Source organism: Hesperophylax consimilis, chromosome 7 (assembly GCF_061612785.1).
Source record: "Hesperophylax consimilis isolate HC1 chromosome 7, BYU_Hcon_1.0, whole genome shotgun sequence".
Lineage (NCBI taxonomy): Eukaryota > Metazoa > Arthropoda > Insecta > Trichoptera > Limnephilidae > Hesperophylax > Hesperophylax consimilis.
In genome coordinates, this window is record NC_142842.1 from 34,725,270 (window position 1) to 34,748,906 (window position 23,637).

Here is a 23,637-nt window from a genome sequence, read left to right on the forward strand (position 1 = left end):
GGTTTTGCTTTTGTGTCAAACCACAAAGTCATCAAAATATAAATATATTATTTGCCTTATGATTATGATAATTGTTTGTAGGAGAGATGGAGTCGGAGCATGAACAAGAGAAGACAGACAAGAAGGAGCCGTCCAAAGAAGCCAAATCTGCCGGGCGGGAGAAGAAAACCTCGGAGAGCAATGTGAACATCAGCCACGAAGACCTGTCCGACGTGTCAGACCTCGAGTCCCTGGGGGCTGCCTCGGAGGAGGAGCAAAGGACGGTCAAGAAGAGTCCCATTAGGGTGAGGAAAACAGTGTTAACTATCCAACCAACCGCCACACAACTCTGTCTTACTGTCAGTCACAGTTTGCTGGCTCGCAGTCCTTATTTTTCTGTTTTACAGACTATTTTGTACAGATTTTTTTAATTCATTTGGTGGGCCATGTCATTGGCGCCAGGAGCATTCTAGAATGCTTTGAATAAATAATCTTCGACATCAGTCGTACGTTGAACGCCAAAGAGCACCTTAAAATAACCAAACCCTGTGCAAAATAGCAAAGTTCGCTAAAGTAAGGCAACCGAACCGCCTTCAAAACAAGCTGCGTAGCTACGCTAAAGATGAGTGATATCGGTAAATTATAACGCATTTGTAAAAGTGTCCAACTAAATAGTGTAACAAAAATATTCAGTTTTGGAAACAAGCCTGATTGGGGATTTGAAGTTAAGTTCTTTACATAGCCTACAATTTGTGCGCTATTGTATAAAGGAATATCAATTCATAAGCAGATTTTATTTTGGCAGACTAATGGTGATATTACAATGCGAGTTGCCTGTGTACTATAAGATTAATTTATTGACAAATTATAGAAAGGGAGACGTTCATGCCCCCTCCGCGAAACTTGGTTTTGTTCCCCTTTCCCCAATAATTACCACGAATTCTCCCACATTGAACAGCTGACAGGCATTTATAGCATTAAGGCCCCGTAGTAAGCGTTCAAAGATAGTTTGAAATGGAGATACGTAAATACGGATGTTAGAAAGAGCACGCTTATGTTGAAAAAAGATAATAATTAAGCGAAACTGGTGAAAATATTTAATAAAACACTACTCGTTTGAATATACCAAAAAATCTCTCTACAAATGCTTAATTTGCATTTAAAAAAACACTGCTTTTTTTCATACCTATAACATATTAACACATTTCAGGCGGGTATCTTTTGCGCCCGCGGACCACTTGCGACGGGCGAAAATAAAGATCCTGCGCGAATTATTTTAATTTGTTTTAAATCGCTATTTCTAAAAATTATAAAAATTTCTACCTACTAACTCAGCATACCCAAGATATAAAATGACTAACCGATAAATTACTTATTCCGTTATTCTTCAAACGCATTGCTTATCAAGTGTCAGGTATTCAATAATAAAAGGTCCCTTTGTTGAAATACTGATGTACACCAAATAATCAAATATAAAAATAAAAATTGTATTGTGATTGGGCATATAGAATTCCATTGAAATTTAATGCCATTGAAATGAAGCCGTTGCAAAAGGTAAAAATACCCTTCCCGTCCTTAAGCAACAATCGACCGAACGGGTAGTAATACCTTTCCCGTTCAAGTGTGTTAAATAACAGAACAAAATGTATTAATAATTTTCGGAGCTTACTTCGCAAATTTCATATAATTACTGCATTACGGCATTACAAATGTATAGATATTATCATAAAAAATAACATATTTTTTTAAGATCTTAAAAACGTGTTTAAGAAAAATATGTTATAAATCAATAGAAATTCAGAATGCGGGGGGCTTAAAAGATGGGATATCATTCCAAGGATATTTAAATAAATATTCCAATTGTTTCTGTCTTTGCATTACAATTTTTTTCCGATTTACGGTTTCTGGAGATCCTCAATTTGATCAATAATTAAAATGGTACTGTATGTGCATGATTCTGTTTTCAGGCGCCAGAGCACTCTGACAGTCGAGAGTCCCCTGTGAAGTATGAGACCAAGCTCAATGGAAACATCTCCAAAGTGCCCCCCAAGGCAGCCAGCAACGGCACAGCGCTGGAGACACCCAAACTAGATAAGGTAAACATTTACATCAAAACACAAGTTACAGACACAATGACTCCCGTAATCACTGAGGCTACATGCTCATTGTGCTGCCATCTCCCATGTTTCACTTAATTCCTTTGACATAGTCCAGTCCCTGTCCCTGAAGTTCCCCCAGACTGGGTTGTAATTGGGCCATGTCCTTTAGTTGCACAATGTGGAGTACACTAAACATCTACTGCCCACTCTGTTTAACTGAAATAAAGACTGTTTAATATACCGACTCTTGCTGTAAACATCATGTTTTGTTATAGTGATTTATGCCGTGTTGCGCTACCTTCTTCTCTAGCCAACGTTTCACACATCTGCCCTGATGATTGACACTGTAATGCTGTCCGAAACGTTGGGTAAAGAAGGTAGAACAACCCGGCATAATACCCCAAAAATAAATCACTAATACTTTTTACCGTGAAAATCTCAAATCATATTATGTTCTGATTCCGCAGATACCCCAAGAGAAGACCAGTAAAACAGAAGATGTGGAGGAACAGTTAGATTTTGAAGCCGAAGAGGGAGAATGCGTGGAAGCTCCTGAACCAAAGCTGAACAATGTGGACAAGAACTCGGAAGTAAACAAAGGTTAGTAACAATAATATGATAAAACAATAAATTTTACCTGGTAAAATTACGTCATGCAAATTAATTCTGATTATTTGATTCTTTTTTAATACTTATTTTTTTCTAACTAGCCACTCAATTATTTATTTTAAATCACTAGATATAACACAATGCGTCAATTAAATTTTTACCTGTATTTATTTTATTTACCTCTATTGTTTTGATTTACTCAACGTTATTCCTGTATTGTTTTATTATTATAATGATATTCATTTTTTTTAAATTTTCATCTTACTCAAAATGAAGTTGTAGACTACTTGCTACAACATGGCGCCAGCTAGTGTAGCAAGTAGGAAAATATAATCAAATGTAAATATCTCAGAACAGGTTACACCTAGTGAGGAAATTAAAATTATGTATCTAGCGATGTTGCTTTTAAACTTTGAAAGGGGCATGCCCACCGAACAGATAATTCATAGAAGGGTGATCTGGGTGAATTTGAAAGAAAACAATTTACATAAGATCTTTCGACTTCTAACACACTTCTATCAGTTCATCTCTTAACTGAGTGTGCTGCACAGCAAGTGTATAAATTAATGTCTGTGTCTTGTTCTGAATTGAAGAACCCTCGTTGTTTTCCAGATGACGACGAAGGTTCAGGAGGCGTGGCGTCCTCGCTTGAGGAGGGGGAGGTGTCTGACGAGGAAGAGAGACGCCCCGAGGAGACGGAGCCGCGCCCCGTGTGCCGCTTTTACTCGCGCGGCCAGTGCACCTGGGGGGTCAGCTGCAGGTTTGTTCAACATGTTTCATAACACAGGATGTTCAATATTCAAACACAAGGTTGCTATATTTAGCTTTGAATGATTAAATATTGTTTTAATAAGGTTTTTTTCTAATGATACACTGCTTTCGTGTGGTTGTATGTTGTATATACACATAGTCTTTTCTATTAAAATTAGAAGTGCCAAGACGTGTGTTGGAAAGAAAGTAGGTTTTGTTATAAATTTCCCTTAATTATCGCTTTGCTTTAATTTAAATCCTGATGTAATCTACCTTTAGATTCCTGCACCCCGGCGTGACGGACAAAGGCAACTACACGATGTTCGACATGGTGCGAGCCATGCCTCCCGGGTATGCCTCCCATGCCCACCACCACCCCCCGCCCGGGGGCCACGCAATCAGCGCGCACCCCGCCACCCTGGGGGGAGGCCAAGGGGGCAACTCTCGCTCCGAGAGCGCTTGGGAGAGAGGACTGCGCACTGCTAAAGAGGTAAATACGCGGCTTTAACTTGTTATCTAGTAGAATACTATTACAAACGGTTCTTCTTCTTTGTACGGTGGAGTCAAATTGGAATGTTAAGGTTTTCCAGACAGTTAACAGTATTGCGAGTCACTTGGTTAAGCACAGAAGTGCCTCCAGAAAACTGATGTCATTCACCTTATTCAGGATAGCGGGTTGCTCGTCTGTTGTAGCGACGTCCCTGAGTGTGAGACTGCCACAAATCAGTTTTTTTATTCCAGATAAAAGAAAATTACATTTTCACTTAGTTGATTTGTGTCAGAATCTCACTATTCGATATATGATGTGATGTGACGATAATGATTTAAAAATTTTTGAATAGCAGTCACAGGATGCCTGGCAGATGTGAAACATTGAAATTGATTTTTATTGAATTAAGCGAAAATGAAATTAAACAAGTCTTTATAATTTTGATATATAAGAATTATTTTATTATTATTAAACTGTGCACAAAGAAATATATTACAAATTTTTTAAAATACAGTGAAACTCTCTTAAGAAGTTTTCCAAGGGACCGGGGAAAAAAAACTTCTTAAGTGGGAAAACTTCTTAAGTGGGATTCAATTTTAGCCATTTAATAACTCGAGTCCGGGGCATACGTCATTCCTATGTCTACCTACGTTAAATTGTCATGAAAACAAGCTCATATGATCCAAGCGGTCAAAAAAATAATATATATATACATCTTCTAGTTATCATGGTAATTAGTATTATGTATTTAGAAAAAGGTGGGAAAGTGAAATAAATGAAAAATGGTAGAACATAGTTGATTATAAAAAGTTTATTTACATACCTACATATAAATTATTATTTTTTTTCGAAGTATTTATCTATAGTAGATTGCTTAACTCTATTATTAAATTCTTTTGTTGTAAAATTTTGCATCTCTGCCAAATAACCCTTGAAGCACTCGGGCACTTCTGTACTCCCCATCAAGAAATGCTGAAAGGCATCTAAGTGGGCGAGTGCTTGCCCACAGGTTGGTATTTTCTTGGGGTTTTCATTTTCTTCAGCAATATCTTCTTCATCCTCTTCTGGTTCCTCGGAGCATAGATCGGATGTGTCCTGTACTCCACAAGGAACCAATTCAGAATCGATTCGGACGTAATCCGAAAATGTCTCCGGCAATTCCATTCTTCCCCGGAGAACATCCCATGTGGCATCGAAATCATCTTCAGGCTGCTCCCTCTCTTCTGGCGTGTCTTGGAACCCGGCTTTCCTGAAGCAGTTGGCAACGGTTTGCTGTGTCACCGAGTTCCAGGAAGACGAAAGGAAGCAAACGGCTTCGAGCAAATCCAATTTATACATTTGATTTTCTTCATTTATCTTTTGTAGCAACCTACAGACCATTTTTTTCCTGAAGTGCTGCTTCAGGGAAGCAATTATTCCCTGGTCCATAGGTTGCAGCACTGATGTTGTATTGGCGGGAAGAAATTCCACCCTTACATTCTTCAAATATCCAAGGTCCTTTGGATGTGCAGCGCAGTGGTCCACAAACAAAATTATTTTTCTGTCTTGTGCTGCCATCTTCCGGTCCATGCTGAGGAGGTATTCGTGGAAAGTCTTGCATGTCATCCATGCCGATTTATTGTTCCGGTATGTGCACGGAAGGTTCCTGATGTTTTTAAAACATCTTGGGTTTTTGGCCTTCCCGATTACCCATAAAGGCCACTTGTCGGAACCATCCGCATTGGCACATACCAGAACTGTGATCCTCTCCTTGCTCCGTTTCCCACCATGGCAGGCTTCTCCTTTAAAGGCAAATGTTTTATCTGGCAACATATTAAAAAACAGTCCGCATTCATCTGCATTGTACACATCACTTGGCTTGTAAGCTGCCAGAAGAGCCGGCAGCGTGGTCGTCCTCCATACGTCTACTACCTCCTTATTCACACTGTTGCACTCCCCATTGACTGTTTTGTACACAATGTTAGCACGTCGCCGGAATCTGTCGATCCAGCCGTTGGAGGCCGTGAATGGAATATTTAGCCTCCGTGCTATATCTTCAGCCCTTTCCTTGATTATTGGTCCACTTAGTGGAAGGTTGAGAGCGCGTTTTTGTCTGAACCATTCCAGAAGGACAGCCTCCACCTTCTCGTACTTGCTGGACTTTGTCTTCTGGCGATTCAGAGGTCCTGTTTCCTGTGATTGTTTCAAGATATTCTCCCTTTTCGCCACTATTCCATTTAAAGTTGTCACCGGAATCGCGAGCCTTTTTGCCAATTGAATGCGCGTTTCTCCGCGCGACGCGTCTAACTCTCTGATGATTTCAATTTTTTGGGAAATCGTTAATGGTTTTCGTTTTACAACAACCGGTTTAGGCACTCCGGATAAAAACATGATAGAAAAACACGCACAAAAATTGTCAGATTATCGGAAAATAGTGGAAATGCGGAGGTCGGCGGGGAAATATCGGTAGCGAAAAAAAGCGATATTCGGCGGTATAATACTGGAAAAAATCACTCGAAAATCAATTGAAAAGCGGCGGGTCGGCGGTTGGGAAATGCGATATTCGGCGGTATGATACTGGATAAAATAACTCGAAAAACAGTGGAAAAGCGGTGGGTCGGCGGTTGAGATAGGACAGTCAGTGGAAAATAGCGTTGGTCAGAGAGTTCAGTAGGTAAAAAATCGAAAAAGCGTAGGTCAGCGGGTGAAGAAATGGAGCGTTGGTGGTAAGGTGTAGATGGTGAAACGTTAAAATCGAGACTAAACATTAAAAATCAAAACAAAACCATCCCATGGACAAAGTAAACACAATTTTAAAACTGTTAAAGTACATCCCTCGAAAAAGCCACTCGAATTCGGATAGTAAAAGTTGCAGCATTCCAAAAGGTTCATACTGTTGATCTTATTTTAAATTGGTGTAAAGGCAATGGATTATACATATTTACTTGTTAGTGATTACTCACTCTTAACTTGACAGTTGAAGACAGAGCTGTGGATATACGCCGTCTCTTTTTTACGCTTTCGTTTACTATATGAACTGAGGGAGAAAGAAAGACTTGTTGTGGTTAATTTTACCAAGCGGTTTGATCAAAGGACACCGCAAGTAATTTTGTTAACCGCAAATAATGATAGCGGGTTCTTTGCCTCAGAACCGTTTGCGTACTGCAACCCTGCCATGGCACTGCACAGAAAAATCTCACAAAGTCTACGCGGCAAACTGCTTATTAGTTGGCGGACTTTAACTTTTTTGCACGCTTGCTGCTTGCTCCAATGGCATTTGAGATTTGAGAGACTATTGTTATGATGTATTTTTAAAGATATTTTAATCCTTTTCTAGAAATTCCTTATGAAAATAATATGCGCAGCTCAATATTATGCACCTGTAGGTTCATTTATGGTCCTACCTAACTAGCAGACATCGAATAGCTACGATTTCGCACATAAATAAATGGCTTGATGCTTGAATCAGAAAGTTATATCATACAAGCTGTTTGACGCTGGAATTATGTATAATCTGTGAACGCATACAAAAACTACAAAAATCATTTGCGAAGTTTCGTTTCAATCTACATTTTAAATTTATGCATATGTATTTCCTAACCTTCAAACTTAATTTACGACAAATGTCAGATGAAACATGATGCACGGCAATTTTTGATGTTTGAATGAAAAAAACGTAATTATAATGCATATTTTACCATCTCCCCCGCCATATAATCATGTTGTTATGTATTTAAAGGTGAAATATTCCGTATTAACCGTGATCCGATAGATTATCAAAAGTTTTTCGTGTTTTAAAAATTCGATGGAATAAAATTTTTATACAATAATATTACGAAACATCTCTATGTTCATTATCAAAGGGAAGATTATTGAAGGAGGCGTCAAATGTATGCAAATGTAGATCTAGCCCACGTTGTCATTAAGGTTGAGTTTAATATAATCTTTCATGTTATTTCGGCCTTAAAGACGCTTGCATATTTGTTACATAATTCCGCATTGTTTATTCGTTCCATTGCTATTTTACCTAGTTAGGGGATTAGGAGACGGGGTATTTGGTTTATTTATTGGATGTTTATTGGTTACGGCAGGTTACGGCTTACGGCCCGGCGGCCGACAAAGGGTTTTATGGTCTCAGGTACTAGGTATGGGTTTCAGTTAACGTCTTTCAATTTATGACTTGGAAAAAGGTTCATTTTAGATATTTTGCGACACAATATTTCGTTTGTGTTGATTTTACCGCCGGATTTCTAAAACTTCTTAAGCGGGAAGGAGTTTTAGCTCTAAAACTTCTTATGTGGGAAAAAATCGTGTTTTTTGTATGGAATTTTCAAGGGACCAAAAATCAAAACTTCTTAAGCGTGAAAACTTCTTAAGTGGGAACTTCTTAACCCATTGGCCTCCGAATTGTTTTGTGCCGAAGTTTTAAATCTGCAGTGGTGTACTAAATCTTACATAACTTTTAAACTAAACATACAAACGAAACAATTTTTTTAAATTTACTCGTTCATTGAATTAAGGTATGCAAAAAATATATGCAGTTTTTTAAAAAATAATAATAATATGATTAAACGAGGATATAAAAATATTTTTTTTCATAAAACCCATTTTTTTTTTCTTTTTTTTATAATTGGATTAAGAAAAGTTTTACATTAATCATACTTATGACCATAATATATTTTATTTCAATTTGGGCTGATGTTAGCCGCCCACCACGCATTTTACGAACAAGCTTGTCAATTCCCGAACCACACGCTATTTAAAAAAAAATTCAATGACGCTGAAATATAACAAAATTTCAATCGTAAATATCAGGAAAAAACTGTACCAACGGAGTCCTGCCAATTACTACGAAATGAATGCTTAACTATCTACAGAGCGATTGGCATTTAAAATTTTAAACACAGATGTCAATAATGTATCCCTTTTTCGTTTTTAAGCCGACGACACCAGACCCGCCAGGATGGCGTCGTTTGAGGCCAATGGGTTAAGCGAGTTTTACTGTATATACATATAATGTATAGCGGTTAAGTTGTATCGTAAATTAATCATTTTTCAATGAAGGATCACAGATTACTAAAGAAAATATTAATGGTTTTAGTGAAAGTATCGATATTGAAGAAAGCCTTACTGTACAACAACAAACTCCAGGATGACAAAACATCCCACAAAGTTTACTCTTTGATGAGCCTTCCCCGCACAGAGTTTTGGCGGACGGGTGGAAAGAGACTGTTGGAATAAAGCGTCGTTCCGTGCAAGAGCGTCTTGCCACCCTTGCTTTGCAAGAATCAGTTTTACTCCCCTAGGCTCGCCAAAAGATATTTTACATCTAAAATATTTTCACTTAGCATAACATCTACGCATTTCTAGTGAAGGTGTACTGGACGGGAGTCCGCACAAGACTGTAGATTTGGGCGCCGGTTCCAAACCGTGTCTTCAACCGATGAGAATGCTCCTTTACGGCCGATGATGATGATAGTAGTGTAAATTGATGAAAAATCTGCCTCCCGCACCCAGTGCTTGGTGAATGTTAGGTACTGGGTGTGCTTTCGTCTCTACTCGCTTCTGGCGTTGGCGGTTTTCCAGAGTAGGGCCGACTGATCTCGAGGAGGTAACACCAGAAGGTTTGGAGCAGAAGACTTGGCGAGGTGAGGCAGATGGTGGGCAGGAGTCACTTGTTGATAAATAAAACGCTTGGTTTCGGTGGTAAAGATGAACTAATTTTTATTTTTTATGTGGCTGCTTATATGCAATAAGCATGACTCGCACCCGACATTGGGCTGTGAGTCAAAAAGTGGTGGGGGATTCTATCCGCGCCAGTAATGTGTTTATATGCCCCGGCAAAATGTCTTTTTAATATATTATAATTTTACTGGTCTTCCATTAAAAGCCTTAGCTTGTGGATGGAAGAAGAGTTAACATTTCACATATTATGTACAAATAAAGTCACGTGTACAGTTAATACAATGCAGTTGGTACAGTTAATACATTTCATATAATTACAATTACTATTTACTATAATCATGTATTTCAATATATATGTATGTGTAGGTAATATAGACACATGGCAATCAGACCCGTTAACTAAAATATGTAAACATATATGTATTCAGTAAGAAGAAAAACAAGTAAGATTTTTATTGTGACATTCTCTAAAATATTTTTTGATGGAGTTCAACAATTGAATTTTGTTCCTAATGCTTCTGATTTCTATTGGTAGGTTATTGAAAAAGAATTTTCCTTGGTGAGTATAATGGTGTTGTGCAAAAGAAATGTTTAATTTGGGGCACACAAATACATGTTTAAGTCTAGTACGATTTTCAGTTATGAATGCGTATTTATCTTTTTCTTTTATAATTTGTATAATTGAATTTTTTATAAATAAGTTTTTAAATGTTGGAACTTTGAATTCTTCGAATATGCTGTCAGTTGGGAAGTCTGGAGGTTTTTTTAGTATAATTTTTATTATTAGTTTTTGAACAATTTCTATGGGGGTCAGATTAGTTTTGTAAGCTGCTCCCCAACTGATAATGGCATACTGAAGAATAGACTGTACTTATGCGTAGTATATTGAGTATAGGTTTTTCGTTGATAAAAAGTTTCGTATCCGTAAGAATATATGAATTAACTTCCTAACTCTTTTTATTGTATGGTCGATGTGATCTTTCCATTTTAGGTTTTTATCTATGATTATTCCAAGATATGTAATTTTATCCGCTATTTTCAGAAGTGAACATTTTTGTTGGCAGTGATTAGTATCGTGTTGTGCGAGAGAATGATTATGTAAGAATATTTGAAGATTTGGAGGTACAATGTTAGTGTTAATTTCGAAAGGAATGACATATGTTTTATCACTATTTAACGACAAGAGGTTATTGTCAAACCATATTTTTAGATTATTTATGTCTTCTGTAGCTTTTAGATTAATTTTTTCCCAAGTTTTTTCTTTTATTATAAGGACTGTATCATCAGCGTAAGAGATAATTTGGCCATGCAATGGTTGAATAAATATGTCGTTTACATACAAAATGAACAATATTGGTCCAAGCACGGTGCCCTGTGGGATACCAAAATTTGATGTTTCTTGGTCGCTAGTTTGGTCATTTATTTTAACAAATTGTGTACGATTGTTCAAATAACTTTCTATCCATTGGACGGCTTTATCATTGATGTTATTTAATTTCAGTTTTTTGATAAGCTTTGCGTGTGAGATACTATCGAATGCTTTTCTTAGGTCTATGAATATTCCTGCGCATTTATTTCCTTCATCAAGTGCAGAGTATATAAATGATGTTACATTTGCTATTGCATCTTGTGTGCTTTTTGTTTTTAAGAATCCGAATTGATTGGAATGTAATATTTTATTGTTTTCTAGAAATATATTTTATTGTCGCATATTCATTTTGCCGGTAGCATAGCCGAAGGTAGTCGCTTAAATTTTAGAGTTTGAAAAGATTTTGAAGGCTTACATGAATAACAATTACATAGTTTAAATGCATAGTAGTTATAAGAATGTGTATCTTGACAACTAGATTTTTAGTTTGCCAAGATACGACAAAAAATAAGAAAAGTTTGTAAATAAAAGTGTAAAAATGATCTACGAGGTTCCTGGATTTTTGTACACGCAAAAAAGGTAAAAATTATTGTACAAAAATGGTTATACATATGTGTGAAAAACAGCATTTTTAACACTCCCGTACCGGACGGGGGGAACACACTTACACTTATTTAGAGTTTTATGCTATATCTAAGTTGTTTTTTACACCACATACTCTGTAATTTAGGTAATCCTAAAAAAATCGATCTGCATTTAAAAAATATATATTTCATTTCTAGTTTCTTAGATATTAAATAATTTGTACAAAATTCCTGTTCCCTGCCCCGCACCTCAGCTTCCAAAGGGCTAACTCCCGGTCGCGTACACTGCACTACTGGTATTTCCTTTTGCGATGCTAAAATGTTCACTTGCCGGACTAAGATCGGCCTGTCTGGCATGCATCCGGTAAATGTTTCATGTTTAGAGACAACATTAAAATTATGTCTGTCTCTGTTTCTCACATGGAAAAGAAATCGGTCAGAAAGAGACACATATTTTGCATACATTTTTAAGTAATTTGAAATAACTTGAATAAAAACAGAGTACTATATGGTTAAAAAGTCTATCGCAAACATCTGTTAAATTTTATATTGGGTTTTAGTTGCTAATTCTCTTAATTTTCGTGGTAAATAATTCTTTGCAAAACCGGACTAGTTTTGCCCTGCTATGGGCATCTTCAGACTGGTAAGTAGTTCATTCATACTTCCGAATGTTGCTTGAAATGACTTTTACCTTTTTTGTTGTTTGTTTTTGGGGTGTTATGCCGTGTTGCGCTAACTCCTTCTTTAGCCGACGTTTCGGACAGCGTTGCAGTGTCCATCATCAGGGCACTGCAACGCTGTCCGAAACGTCGGCTAAAGAAGGAGTTAGCGCAACACGGCATAACACCCCAAAAACAAACAACAAAAATGCTTTTGGCCGTGAGAATCTAAAAACTTACCTGACTTTTACCTTGTTTGGTGACCAGATCTGAATAGCCAGGTATTTCCCCACCTTCCTCTTCCCCATCTCCTTACCCTCCCCACTACCTTTAGCCTTACAACATACCAGTAGCGGCTAGTGACTTTTGGGTCTACTATTAATTGAAATATTATCACTAGTACACCTAAAAGTTACGAGCCGCCACTCCAACATCCCCCATTTGGGAATGCCATAGTCGCACTGGTTCCAGATGATTAGGAGCAGTTGGGACTGTTATGGTGTATTTACATAGAAAAATCAAAAACAGGAATATCTGAGGTTACAATTAAAAATAATTTACTCCACGTTTAAGTTTTAAAAATACCTTGTTTTTTCACTATTTTCCAAAAATTCGTTTTATTTCGAACCCCTTGACATACAAACGAACCCATTATTTATGGTAAGGCAAACACTACGATTTAACCCTAAATGTAAATGTACTATATAAAATCATAAATTAGGAATTATAACCTTCACTTACATCTAAAAATTCCATAATATTCGAAATAACATCCGTACCTGGTTTAGTAGTGGTAGGTTTTTAAAACTTAAAAAATATATATTTATAAATATATCCATCATTTACGGACCACCCTGTGCAACAAACTAGCTACGCTGTAATCGCCAATCGCCAGTCGAGATTCAGAATTGAGGAGTTATGCTCGTTATGCCTTCCCTGTTTTGTATGGGAAAAGGCGCATTATTATCTAAATTCATTAGAATACTAACTACGACTTTATTTATGGAATTATTTAGATAATGACTTCTGAAACACGTTGAATATACTCCCCCCTAATTATTACTAAAACAAATTACGCAATATTATGCCAATAACATCCTTTAATAAGCAAAACAAATTGGGGGACCCTAGTGACCCCCCTTCGGATCTTATGTGATTTTTTTCTCTCCGGGACGAAAAGGTTAATATCTCCTCCGTGGTAGTACATAGCAAATAGTGTTTATTTAACTACCGCTGAGGAGATGTACAAGTAAAATATAGACATTTGCAACATTTAAAAATTGATTTTTCCTAGTAAATTTTACATAGCAAAAAGTTGAACATCGATCCGCTCAGCAGAGGTAGGCGCGCGATGCGGTATCGATGCCATTCGGAGACAAAGTTTTCAGGCCGCCTTGGCCGAAAATGGGAACAAAATGACCAGTGGCGGGGAGTGATGATTTCGCCAGTGGCGTGGGGTAGACACACTTTATAAATGTAAAACATATTTTGATGAAATTAAATAATGTGGCCAACAACGTCCGTTACAGAAGGGTAGTTAGTAATACCTAGATTAAAATGAGATGAATATAAATAATATGGGTACCTATGTTCCATGACAAACCAAAAAAAATATTAAGATTTTTTATTAATTCTTTTCATCACATTCAAATTTTATAAGCAGTTTCCAGCTTAACAAAACTTACCCACACCTTCACTAATTTTATAAATCATAAATCGATTGTATCCTTTATCAGATGATGCGCAAGGCTACCAAGCGTAAGGAGCAGGACACAGACTTCGAGGAGAAGAAGATGCACCTGTCCCTGGCTGCGTCAGGTAGGGCCGGCTCCCTCGGGCCTGACGAGGAGGATCCCGAGCTGGCGGCCTACGCTGGCTACGCCCCACCCGCCCCCCGCTCTCCCCCGCCAGGTCTCGTCAAGCGCGAACGTGAACGAGAGAGAGAAGATTATTACAGACAGGCCGAGAGGTAATATTTCATCTTAGACTAACGATGCCTTTTGTGACAAAATAATTAAAACATTGAAAAAAAAAAAACATAACCTAACCTAACCTTCATTTTTATCTTGCTCTGTTTTATCCTGTTAACAATTGATTCATCTTCCACTGTAGTGACACTTATATGAATATTTGCTAATTTTAAGGAGGAGAAAAAACATGAATAATTTCTATATTTTATTGTTGAACATTGTTATTACATTTAGGTATCATAAATAATTTCACAAATTCAAAATGACGCTGATCATGAATTTGATGATCGTCAAATATCAGGTTTAAAACGTCAAAACCTTCAAAAATAGTTTTATAAATAATATGAAGATAACATTGTACTTTGTGCAATGTTTTGTGCTTTTCCTGAAGTAGTGCAAGTACACATTCTGAAACGTGAATGTCAAGTGAATTTTGAAAATGACTTATCCTGCCGTCTCACGCGTCTGTAAGTAATCGACATAAACCGAATGCTGTGATGCCCTGCGCAAAAAAATGAAGTTTACTATTATAAGGTAACAGTCTGCAGCGGAGTTCAGTGTGAAACTTTTCTGCGCAGGGTCTTTTGCAGCATTCGGTATATGTCGATTGCTTACCGACCCGTGGGACGAGGGTTAAACAAAGCAGCTTAATTATAATTTGGCAAACTGACACCGTCACAAAGTTTGTAATAAAAAGCTGATAATGTCTAATAAAATAAATCAAGTAATGAAATTTGCACAACTTACCCACAAGAGAATTTTGTTGTTTATCAACAATTTTAACATTCAGACTCTGATACTGCCTTTTTTTTCTGTACAATTCATTATCTGTTTGCAGTCTTAAGGCCAGTAGCCACGCTCGTTCATGCTCGATGGTTTTACGCTCATTTGAACATGTCTTAACGGGTACCGTATCGCACAATGCGTTTTTGTTCAATATCTAGCAAAAGTCTGTAATTATTGCTTGATATTCAACGGAAATTTACGATTTGATTTCCTGTGTCGAGCTGCTCAAGCGTGTAGACGCAACGACGAGCATGGTTTCAAGTCAACATGTTCGATCGAGCCAAACCGTTAAACATGAATATACTTGTGCACATAGCATTAGAACAGTCAAAGCTTCCTTGTGTTGTGTGGAATTTAAGATTGTTGTATATTTTTCAATTTACTTAACAATTTAATAATTTGTTTTCCAGGGAAGAGTATCAGAGACTGATTGAGAGGTACTTTTTCTATCTAATTATTACCCAGTAGTATTTACCAGCGGCATGCATTGCTATATGACTAAAGGTGGGATGTAGTTTTTTGATTTTTTTTTTAATTCGAACTTTCACACTTTTTCAAAACTTACGTAGGTCGAAAATTTTTAATTACGTGTTTTTATTAACCTCTCAGAAAAGGACTTTTATTTACTTTGTGTTCCTTTGCGAACTGTCAAAACGCGAAAATTTTTGTGTTATTCACGAGTTTTGTTAAAAGCTTCATAACTCACGTTTTGGGAAACGTAGCCTCATTCTAAAAAATGTTTTGGAAAGATTATGAAATTCACTATCGTATTGTTTTGTTACACGTAAATATTTGCGTGTCTAAATATACATTTTCTGAAAACGTCAAAAATATGTAAAAATCGCTGACCATTATTTCAAAGCTGTGAAAAATGTACTTTTTTCTGAGTATCATAAAGAAATAACACTTTATATATTGAAGAAATATAATTAAAAACTATTAGTCACCTCAAAATATTAACCGTCCAAACTAAAATATTTTTAATAAATTATTTAAAAACGCAATAAATTATGAACGAACAAGATGACAGATTCAATCGACTCAGATAATGCACCTCTACATTCCATAGATATTCTTGAATGCAGACGCGTAGATTCATTATCGAAACTCTGTTTTTTAAATCATGGCAATCCGTATACTAGTGATGGAAATAAATCGATTTTTGTAAAATCAAGCGCATTTACGTGAAAAGACGTACTAATGTCTTGACCGCTATTATCATATTTACGTCTTTTGACGTTCTAATGTTCCGAGTGGTTAAGGCTGATTTCACACACTCCGGACGAAGCCAGCCCGTGCTAGCCAGTAGTAGTAAACCTTTCAGACATAACTCAATACCTGGCCGCACAGTTGATTAATATAATTCTTACGCTTTATTGCGAACATGTTGTCAACATATTTATTTAATATTAGCTGTACCTCGCCATGCATTGCTTTGGCTCAGTCTGTCTGTGCAGATAGAGATACAATAGCGCGTTTTGCTTTTACGTCCAACAGATGGCGCTGTTTTTAAAAAAAGCATGTTTTATATCTAACACCTGTATTCAAATGCAACGTTGTGTCAAAATTTCAAAGCAATCTGTGAAGAACTTTCGGAGATTTAAGATTTTGAGCAGACGAACACTCTGATATTTACGTGCAGATTGTTTATAGTAAATGTTTTTATGCTTTCATATGTAAATATTTTGTTTGTGTTACTAAATAAATAAAATAAAATTATACAAGCTAGCAGACAAGGGGTTCCCCAATCTCGTCCAGGTATCAGGTAGTTGTAGGAAATAATTGCCATAAGTCTGTGACTAAAATAGAAATTTGTCAAATAGATATAATTTATCAACGTAACAACAATTGTGACATGAAACATATTCACAATAATTATTTATTTATTAACGCCCTTTTTCGTTGCTTTTACGTGAGAATATTAAGAAATATTCATTATTTATTGTACATAACTGAATTGTTTAATTAATAACATTTTATATTTGTTTAAACATAAATTGAAGATGTCCACTGACTTGGTATAATTGTTTCCCTCCATTAGTATTCTGGGTAAATAGGAATACATATGGTAGTTAGTCCCAGAATTTCTGCACTGAAATAAATCCTGACTTCTAGTATTACGTTATGAAATCTGAAAGCTTATCAATTCTAACAATACTGGACTATCAACTAAATCATTTTATTGATGAGAGATTTGTCGCAGTTTGTTATTTTTAGGGTATGTTGCACAGCTTTTAGACTTTACGGACCGCACGCCACTGCTATCTAAATATTATTACTGTTTCATATAAAATTCAACTACCTGTTCCTTTGAATGGTTGTATAATTTTTTGCACACCAAATTGGTAGCAGTATTATTACAGTTAATTTATTTTACAAGTTATTGAAATGTCCTTAATTTGGATAATAATGGTTTGGTGCATGAATACTACCAGGGGGCCCACTCTGTATCTTTCGGGTTAACAAACCAGTAAGTTCGTGGTTTAACCTTTCCTTACCGGTGCTGTCAACTGAGTTCACATTGTCTCTAATTAATAAAATATCTCTGCAAATATACTAAACACAGAGTTCAAATTTTTTGGTATTCCTCCGCAATACATTTATTTATTGCATTAAGTAATTACAATATATTTACCGAGTGTATAGCACCGGAGGATGAGGAATTTTTGAACACCGTAAGGGAAGAGTTAATACGGGTTTGTGACGTGACTAAACCGGCGGCAGGAAAGTTTCATTATTTTTGCCAAACATTATTTCATAGCCATGAAATAGAACCAATGCTGTATGTCTGTATGTGTGTGTGTGGTATTCACATAAAGAAACATAGTCAATTGATGCATAATGAAGGCAAAAATATGGAAGAATGAATATGATGAATTCCCTCAGGCGCGCAGTTTACGAGGAATCAGCACCCCGAGGGCAGGGGTCCTATGCCCCCCGGGAGCGTGCAGGGCGCGTGCCTCGCTACTCCCGCCTCGAGGCCCCCCCAGAGGAGTCCCCCCCACACTATTATCAGGAGAAGGGGGCCCCTGAGATTCAAGGACACCATAAATCCGTGAGTCCGCTTTTACTTAACTTTCATCTTATTCTGGCATAGGAAACTTATTAAAATAATAAATTTTATTAATTGATTAAATTAATTAATTTTTTTAATCTTTCCATTTATTTGCCTCTAACGGTTCTGGATCTGCAAATTAATCTTGTAATCCTCTCTATTATCAATTTTTGTATTATTATTATGCCTTGCTGCGCTTCCTCCATTAGTCAACATTTCGAACAGCGTTACAGACAGTGTGTTTTGACTTTTGATGTACCGACATACAAAGCTCTGGTCCAAAAAGGCTTTGTTATATCTCGTGGTTTCTCAAACTCATATTAAATAAGACTCCGGCTCAACAAAACACTTGAACTTTTAATGTGGTAGATTGACAATGGGCTCTGATATCTTATTTAGCAGGCAGTTGGAATAATGTGGATCCCGACCTTAAGGTTCCCCACCTCATTTGTCTCTGCAATACTTAACAACTTAACGCCATCTATGAGTAACCTAATAGACCAATATCTAGTGCCATCTATGAGCTCTTATACTAATATCGAGGATATTACAGTCCCCTTTCTCTTTCATGTTGAGTTTATATTACTTTGGTTGTTGGAAAAATTATATACTTTAGAGTTTCTTAACCCTTAAATGCGAAAAAAATATATTTTGTAGATATTTACATGCATATGCAAGGAAATATAAAGAATTTTATTTTTTTGTAATTTTTTAATGATATTTGATTAAAAAAAAATTGTTGAAGGTTTACAACACCATGTATTTAATAAAAATTAATATGAACAATTTACGTATGAAAAAAAAAAAAAAAACCTAAAAAAATTTCTCAAAACTAATAAGTGTCCCGCAAAAATACGAGTTATTACATATAAGTATTGTATTATTGTATCTACTTATCTAAGAAAATCAAAATAATAACAGCAAAACAAAACTGTAATTCTAACCTCCAACCAATTTTTGAGAATCTTCACTTTGTTAAAGAAAAAGTGACATTTGACATTCGCGAAAGAAAAAAAAGGTGATGCCACTCGATAAAATATATTACCGTGAACTTGATAATTCTAAAACGGCATGCATTAAGTATACACCAAAGAGTTAAAGGTGGTTTGAACGGTATGTTGCAGTTTTGCAACAGTATGCATTTAAGGGTTAAGTATACACCAAAGAGTTAAAGGTGGTTTGAACGGTATGTTGCAGTTTTGCAACAGTATGCATTTAAGGGTTAAGTATACACCAAAGAGTTAAAGGTGGTTTGAACGGTATGTTGCCGTTTTGCAACAGTATGCATTTAAGGGTTAAACAATATTTGCAAAGGGAACATGGCTGCAATTTGGGGAGGTTAGATATTTCAGAGGATGTTTTTTATGTATGGTATATTCATTTTCCGCATACCGTGCAAGGCAATTGATAGACGCGTTTTCATGGGCGTGAATTCATGCATAAAATGTTTCTGCAATGCCCAGTACAGGCTCGAGAACAATGTCCATCATCAGGGTAGATGGTTAAAGAAGATGGAAGCGCAACACGGTGTAATAACACAAAAATTTATCACAATAATCTTAAAATGTATTTGATAATCTGTAATAAATAACATGGACTAACAATTCTGTAACATTATTTATTGCCTACAAAGATGGAGGAGAGGCAGCCTCCCGCACAAGGACCTCTCAAACCTGTAATTATTAATCTTCTTCATTCTATTTTTCATATTCATAATAATATTGTAGTCAGTAGAACTAACAAAACTTTTCATTTATACTTGTGTTGCATAAAGTGTTATTAGTTTTTTTTCATTATACTAATGCTGTCCCCCAATAATATAATTTATCTTATTAAACCTCTGACATATTGACCGTTATATTTCTTAAAGATGCCGCAGAAAGTCACAGAATTTGTGTGTATTTACACTTCACAATAAAATCCAAATCAATGGTATATTTCTGAATTTATCCGAAAGAAAACTAATAACACCTTTAAGGGTTACTTTTTACCTTTCTTAAGGTGACAAAATACACTTTAAAATTTTATTATTAGAAATAAACAAATAATTTTGAAATCAAACGTAAAAAGTTTAAAAAATGGCTCACCTTAAAAAAACACAAAGTTTCATAAATGTTTCTCAAATTGTAGTTGAAACCTTTAGTTTCATAGAGGTGTACATTTTAATCAATTTGTGATTAACTTCTAAATTCGAATACTAACTGTATCCTGCCACGAGTTGCTGTGGCTCAGTGCAGATAGAGAAACAATAGCGCGTGTTGCTTTTACGTCCAACAGATGGTAGTTTTTCAAAAAAAGCCTATTTGTCCAATAGATGGCGTTGTTTTTCAAAAAAAGCATGTTTTTACCTGTAACAGGTGACAAAAAGCGTGAAATTTTGAACAAATATACATTTTTTGTTTATATAATAGATAAAGAAAGAAAGCTTGGTGTTTTCTCTTTCTAAAGGGTTTTTAGTTCATATTATTTCTAACTATGGCGGTATATACATACATATTGACTATGGGTAATATCTGTTTGTTTCCAAAACTGAACAAATTAGCCTGAGCAGTTAACCTTTTAATTACTTGAATTTCAAAAGTAGAATTCTGAGTTGAAAAAGACTTGGGTGATATTATATGCAATGGGAGATAGTGGGTTTGATTTATATGCAGACCAATAATATATTAACTTAATCTTTCATTTAATGAAATATGGATGCTGCCAGGTGTTAAGGGTTTTTGCAACTACAGGGATTTCCAATAAGAGGTGTTATTTTGAATAGCCCGCTATTTCGGTAGATGTTACTTTTGAAGCTGTTATTTTTTGACATTTGACAAGTAAAAACTACGCCATTAATAAAAATGGAACTATACACGCTTCAACAATGCATTGAAATTATTAAAATTAAAATATTACAATTTGAGGTTTTACTCAATAAAGTTCTTCCGAAAAATAAAATATTCATTCTAGACTTGCAGAAAAGTCAACAGATGTCGCACATTTAAAATAAAAAAATAAGATAGGTTTATCTAAATAGACGCTGTCTGGATTGCATTTAGTTCGGGTTGAATCTTGCGATCATACATAAAGATAGTTGCCAATAAAAATGTGCGGTGAAAAAATGAAGACAATGTAAGTGGTTCTTATTCGAAGTATGATACAGTTAAAAGTGACCGAGGGGAATAGGGTCCCATTAGCTCAGTTGGTAGAGCACTGTCACGGAAAGACAAGGGTCCTGGGTTCGAGTCCCAGATGTGACCGTTTCCTTTTCTGATTTTTCTGTTTCAGATTTTCGTTTAGAAATCACTAATATTGTCTTCAATATTTAAATATTAAAATTCACTTGAGTGAATAAAATGCAAATCATCTTGAGTGATGAGGCCCATTTCCACCTCGGTGGCTTCGTCAACAAGCAAAATTGTCACATCTGGGGCTCGGAAAACCCAAGAGTTATTGTTGAAAAGCCTCTCTATCTTCAACGTGTGACTGTTTGGTGCGGTTTATGGTCCGGCGGAGTCATTGACCTTACTTTTTCGAAAATGAGGCTGGAGCAACAGTTACGGTGAATGGATTGCCCTCTCGAGTGGATGAATTGGATGGTATTGATCTGGACAACGTTTACTTTCAACAAAACAGCGCTACGTGCCACACAAGCAACGAAACCATTGATCTTTTACGATTGAATATCAAAATAACACCTCTTATTGGAAAACCCGTTATTAAAATGATGTTCTGTGTGATTGTTATAAAATGGATCTTTCTTATTATGTTTCCTTATAAAGACTTTCTCTGTTATTCTTCTACACTTATAAACATTTTGAAGTAGAAGTTTGGTTTTTTCGTGAATTTGTTGAAATTTACGGTTCCATGACACAACAAAACACTATTGAAAAGTGATATAAAAAGTCATGAAAATTGATAGCAAAAAGACTATTCTCACGAAACTTATTATTTTGTTATGTTTTGTTTTGTTCAGTTACCAAATGTACGTAATATCAAAAAGTAATATTAAAAAAAAAAACTCTTCTAACCTAACGTATTATGTTCTAATGTTTCTATTTTTGAAACTGACTATTCATGGTGGAATTCCGTTATAATATATTATAATAAAATAAATATGAAACTTTTTTCCACTTTTATTTTATTGACTGTAACCGGTTTCAGCTCGTTAAAGCCGTCTTCAGACTGGTACAAATTATTCTTAGTCTACGGTTTATATATATAACATGTGGGGGAGGGGGAGAGGGGTCGTCTACAAGGGTTTTTAATCAATTATATTAATTACATTTGTTACTAAGTCGTTTTAGACTGTCGAATTTCTAATTATTTTGGTATTTCCAGTAGGCTAACTTGGGTTTGTAGCTCACTTCAATGTTGTTCAGGGAAAAACCTTACAAGTAATGTGAATATTCACATGTTTTGTTTTGTCCGGAAACAAATGTGCATACTATTGAAAAACTATTTTAACCTAACTTATGATTTTATTATGTTCTGTTTTGGTCCAGTAAAAATTTACATACTCCTCGAGCTGTGGACAGCTTCGCAGTAGTTTTTTTTTTAAATAGATATTTTGAATTTTGTTTTTGTGAATGAATGAATGAATGCAGATCTTGGAAGTGGAAAATGACCCACTTCTCATTGAGCTGAAACTCGGCATATAGACTCGTTGTCGATGACGATGCATTCTATCAACTTTTGGTGGTACTTATGCGCACTCACAATCACATTTCTCTGAAATTGCCTACTTGAAATTGCTCAAGAAATGGCACGAAAATTAAAAATAAATATATTATAGTAAAACAACTTTGTTTTTATTACGGATTGATTTTTCTTAATGAATAATTGACGTTTTCTAACTATTGTGTTTGTTATGTAACAGCGCCGTCCGCGCGCCACCCGTGAGGTCATAGTGCAGAAGGCCATGGTGCCCAGCGGTGGCGGGGGTGGGGGTGGGGGCGGGCGCGGGGACGAGTGGGCCGACCCGTGGATGCGCAGCGGCGGCCGTCCCGCCAACCCCGAGCGCCGTCGCCGCCCCGGCAAGTACAGCTCCGCCAGCTCATACTCCTCGTCCAGGTAAGCATTCATTGTTACCACTCTGCCCGGCCAAATCTGTCCGGGCTTTGATATGACTAACAACTGAACTTATTTCTTTCCTTGCTCCTTAATATTAATTCTTCTCGAACTTTCCCTGTTGTTTTTATTTTGTATTATATCAAAGATGCCATTTATTAGATGTTATTTCATAATTAAATCTATGTGGAAGAATCACGCATTTTTAGCAATTGAAAATACATATATATTAACTCTTAGGACGGGTTGTTTCGGTGAATTTGAACAATTCATCAAATTTCAACGTTCATTTTCGGGTTCTGTGAAAGTCATATTTAAGTTCTGTTATTGTATCATTGTAGGCTAGTTGTTTGACAAAACTGAAATAAAAACAGAACTTGAAAACCAACGTTGAAATTTGATGAATTGTTCAGATTCTCCGAAACAACCCGTCCTTAGTACAAGCGGGAAACTGTTGAATCTACAATGTACGGAGAACTCCAAAAACTTTATTTTTTCAATCTGGGCATTTCAATTTTATTTTTTACTTTTTAAACCTGTTGAAGGTCGGAGCATACAACAGAAAAATATT

At 36.0% G+C, this 23,637-nt stretch overlaps 1 protein-coding gene across 4 annotated transcripts in view; it reads left to right on the plus strand.

Annotated features, from left to right (window-relative positions):
• The window catches only part of LOC149422677 (uncharacterized), a 34,021-nt gene that overhangs the window by 1,397 nt on the left and 8,987 nt on the right, over positions 1-23,637 (plus strand). For 2 of the 4 annotated variants that reach the window (XM_089633439.1, XM_089633440.1), the window contains exons 3-12: positions 82-284; positions 1,947-2,075; positions 2,546-2,678; positions 3,300-3,447; positions 3,717-3,927; positions 13,940-14,172; positions 15,370-15,396; positions 17,846-18,014; positions 19,648-19,689; positions 22,876-23,069. In XM_089633439.1, coding sequence (XP_089489565.1) covers positions 82-284; positions 1,947-2,075; positions 2,546-2,678; positions 3,300-3,447; positions 3,717-3,927; positions 13,940-14,172; positions 15,370-15,396; positions 17,846-18,014; positions 19,648-19,689; positions 22,876-23,069 — 1,489 coding nt within the window. The remainder of the gene's footprint in view (positions 1-81; positions 285-1,946; positions 2,076-2,545; positions 2,679-3,299; positions 3,448-3,716; positions 3,928-13,939; positions 14,173-15,369; positions 15,397-17,845; positions 18,015-19,647; positions 19,690-22,875; positions 23,070-23,637) is intronic. The other 2 variants (XM_089633443.1, XM_089633441.1) reach the window with 2 other exon arrangements.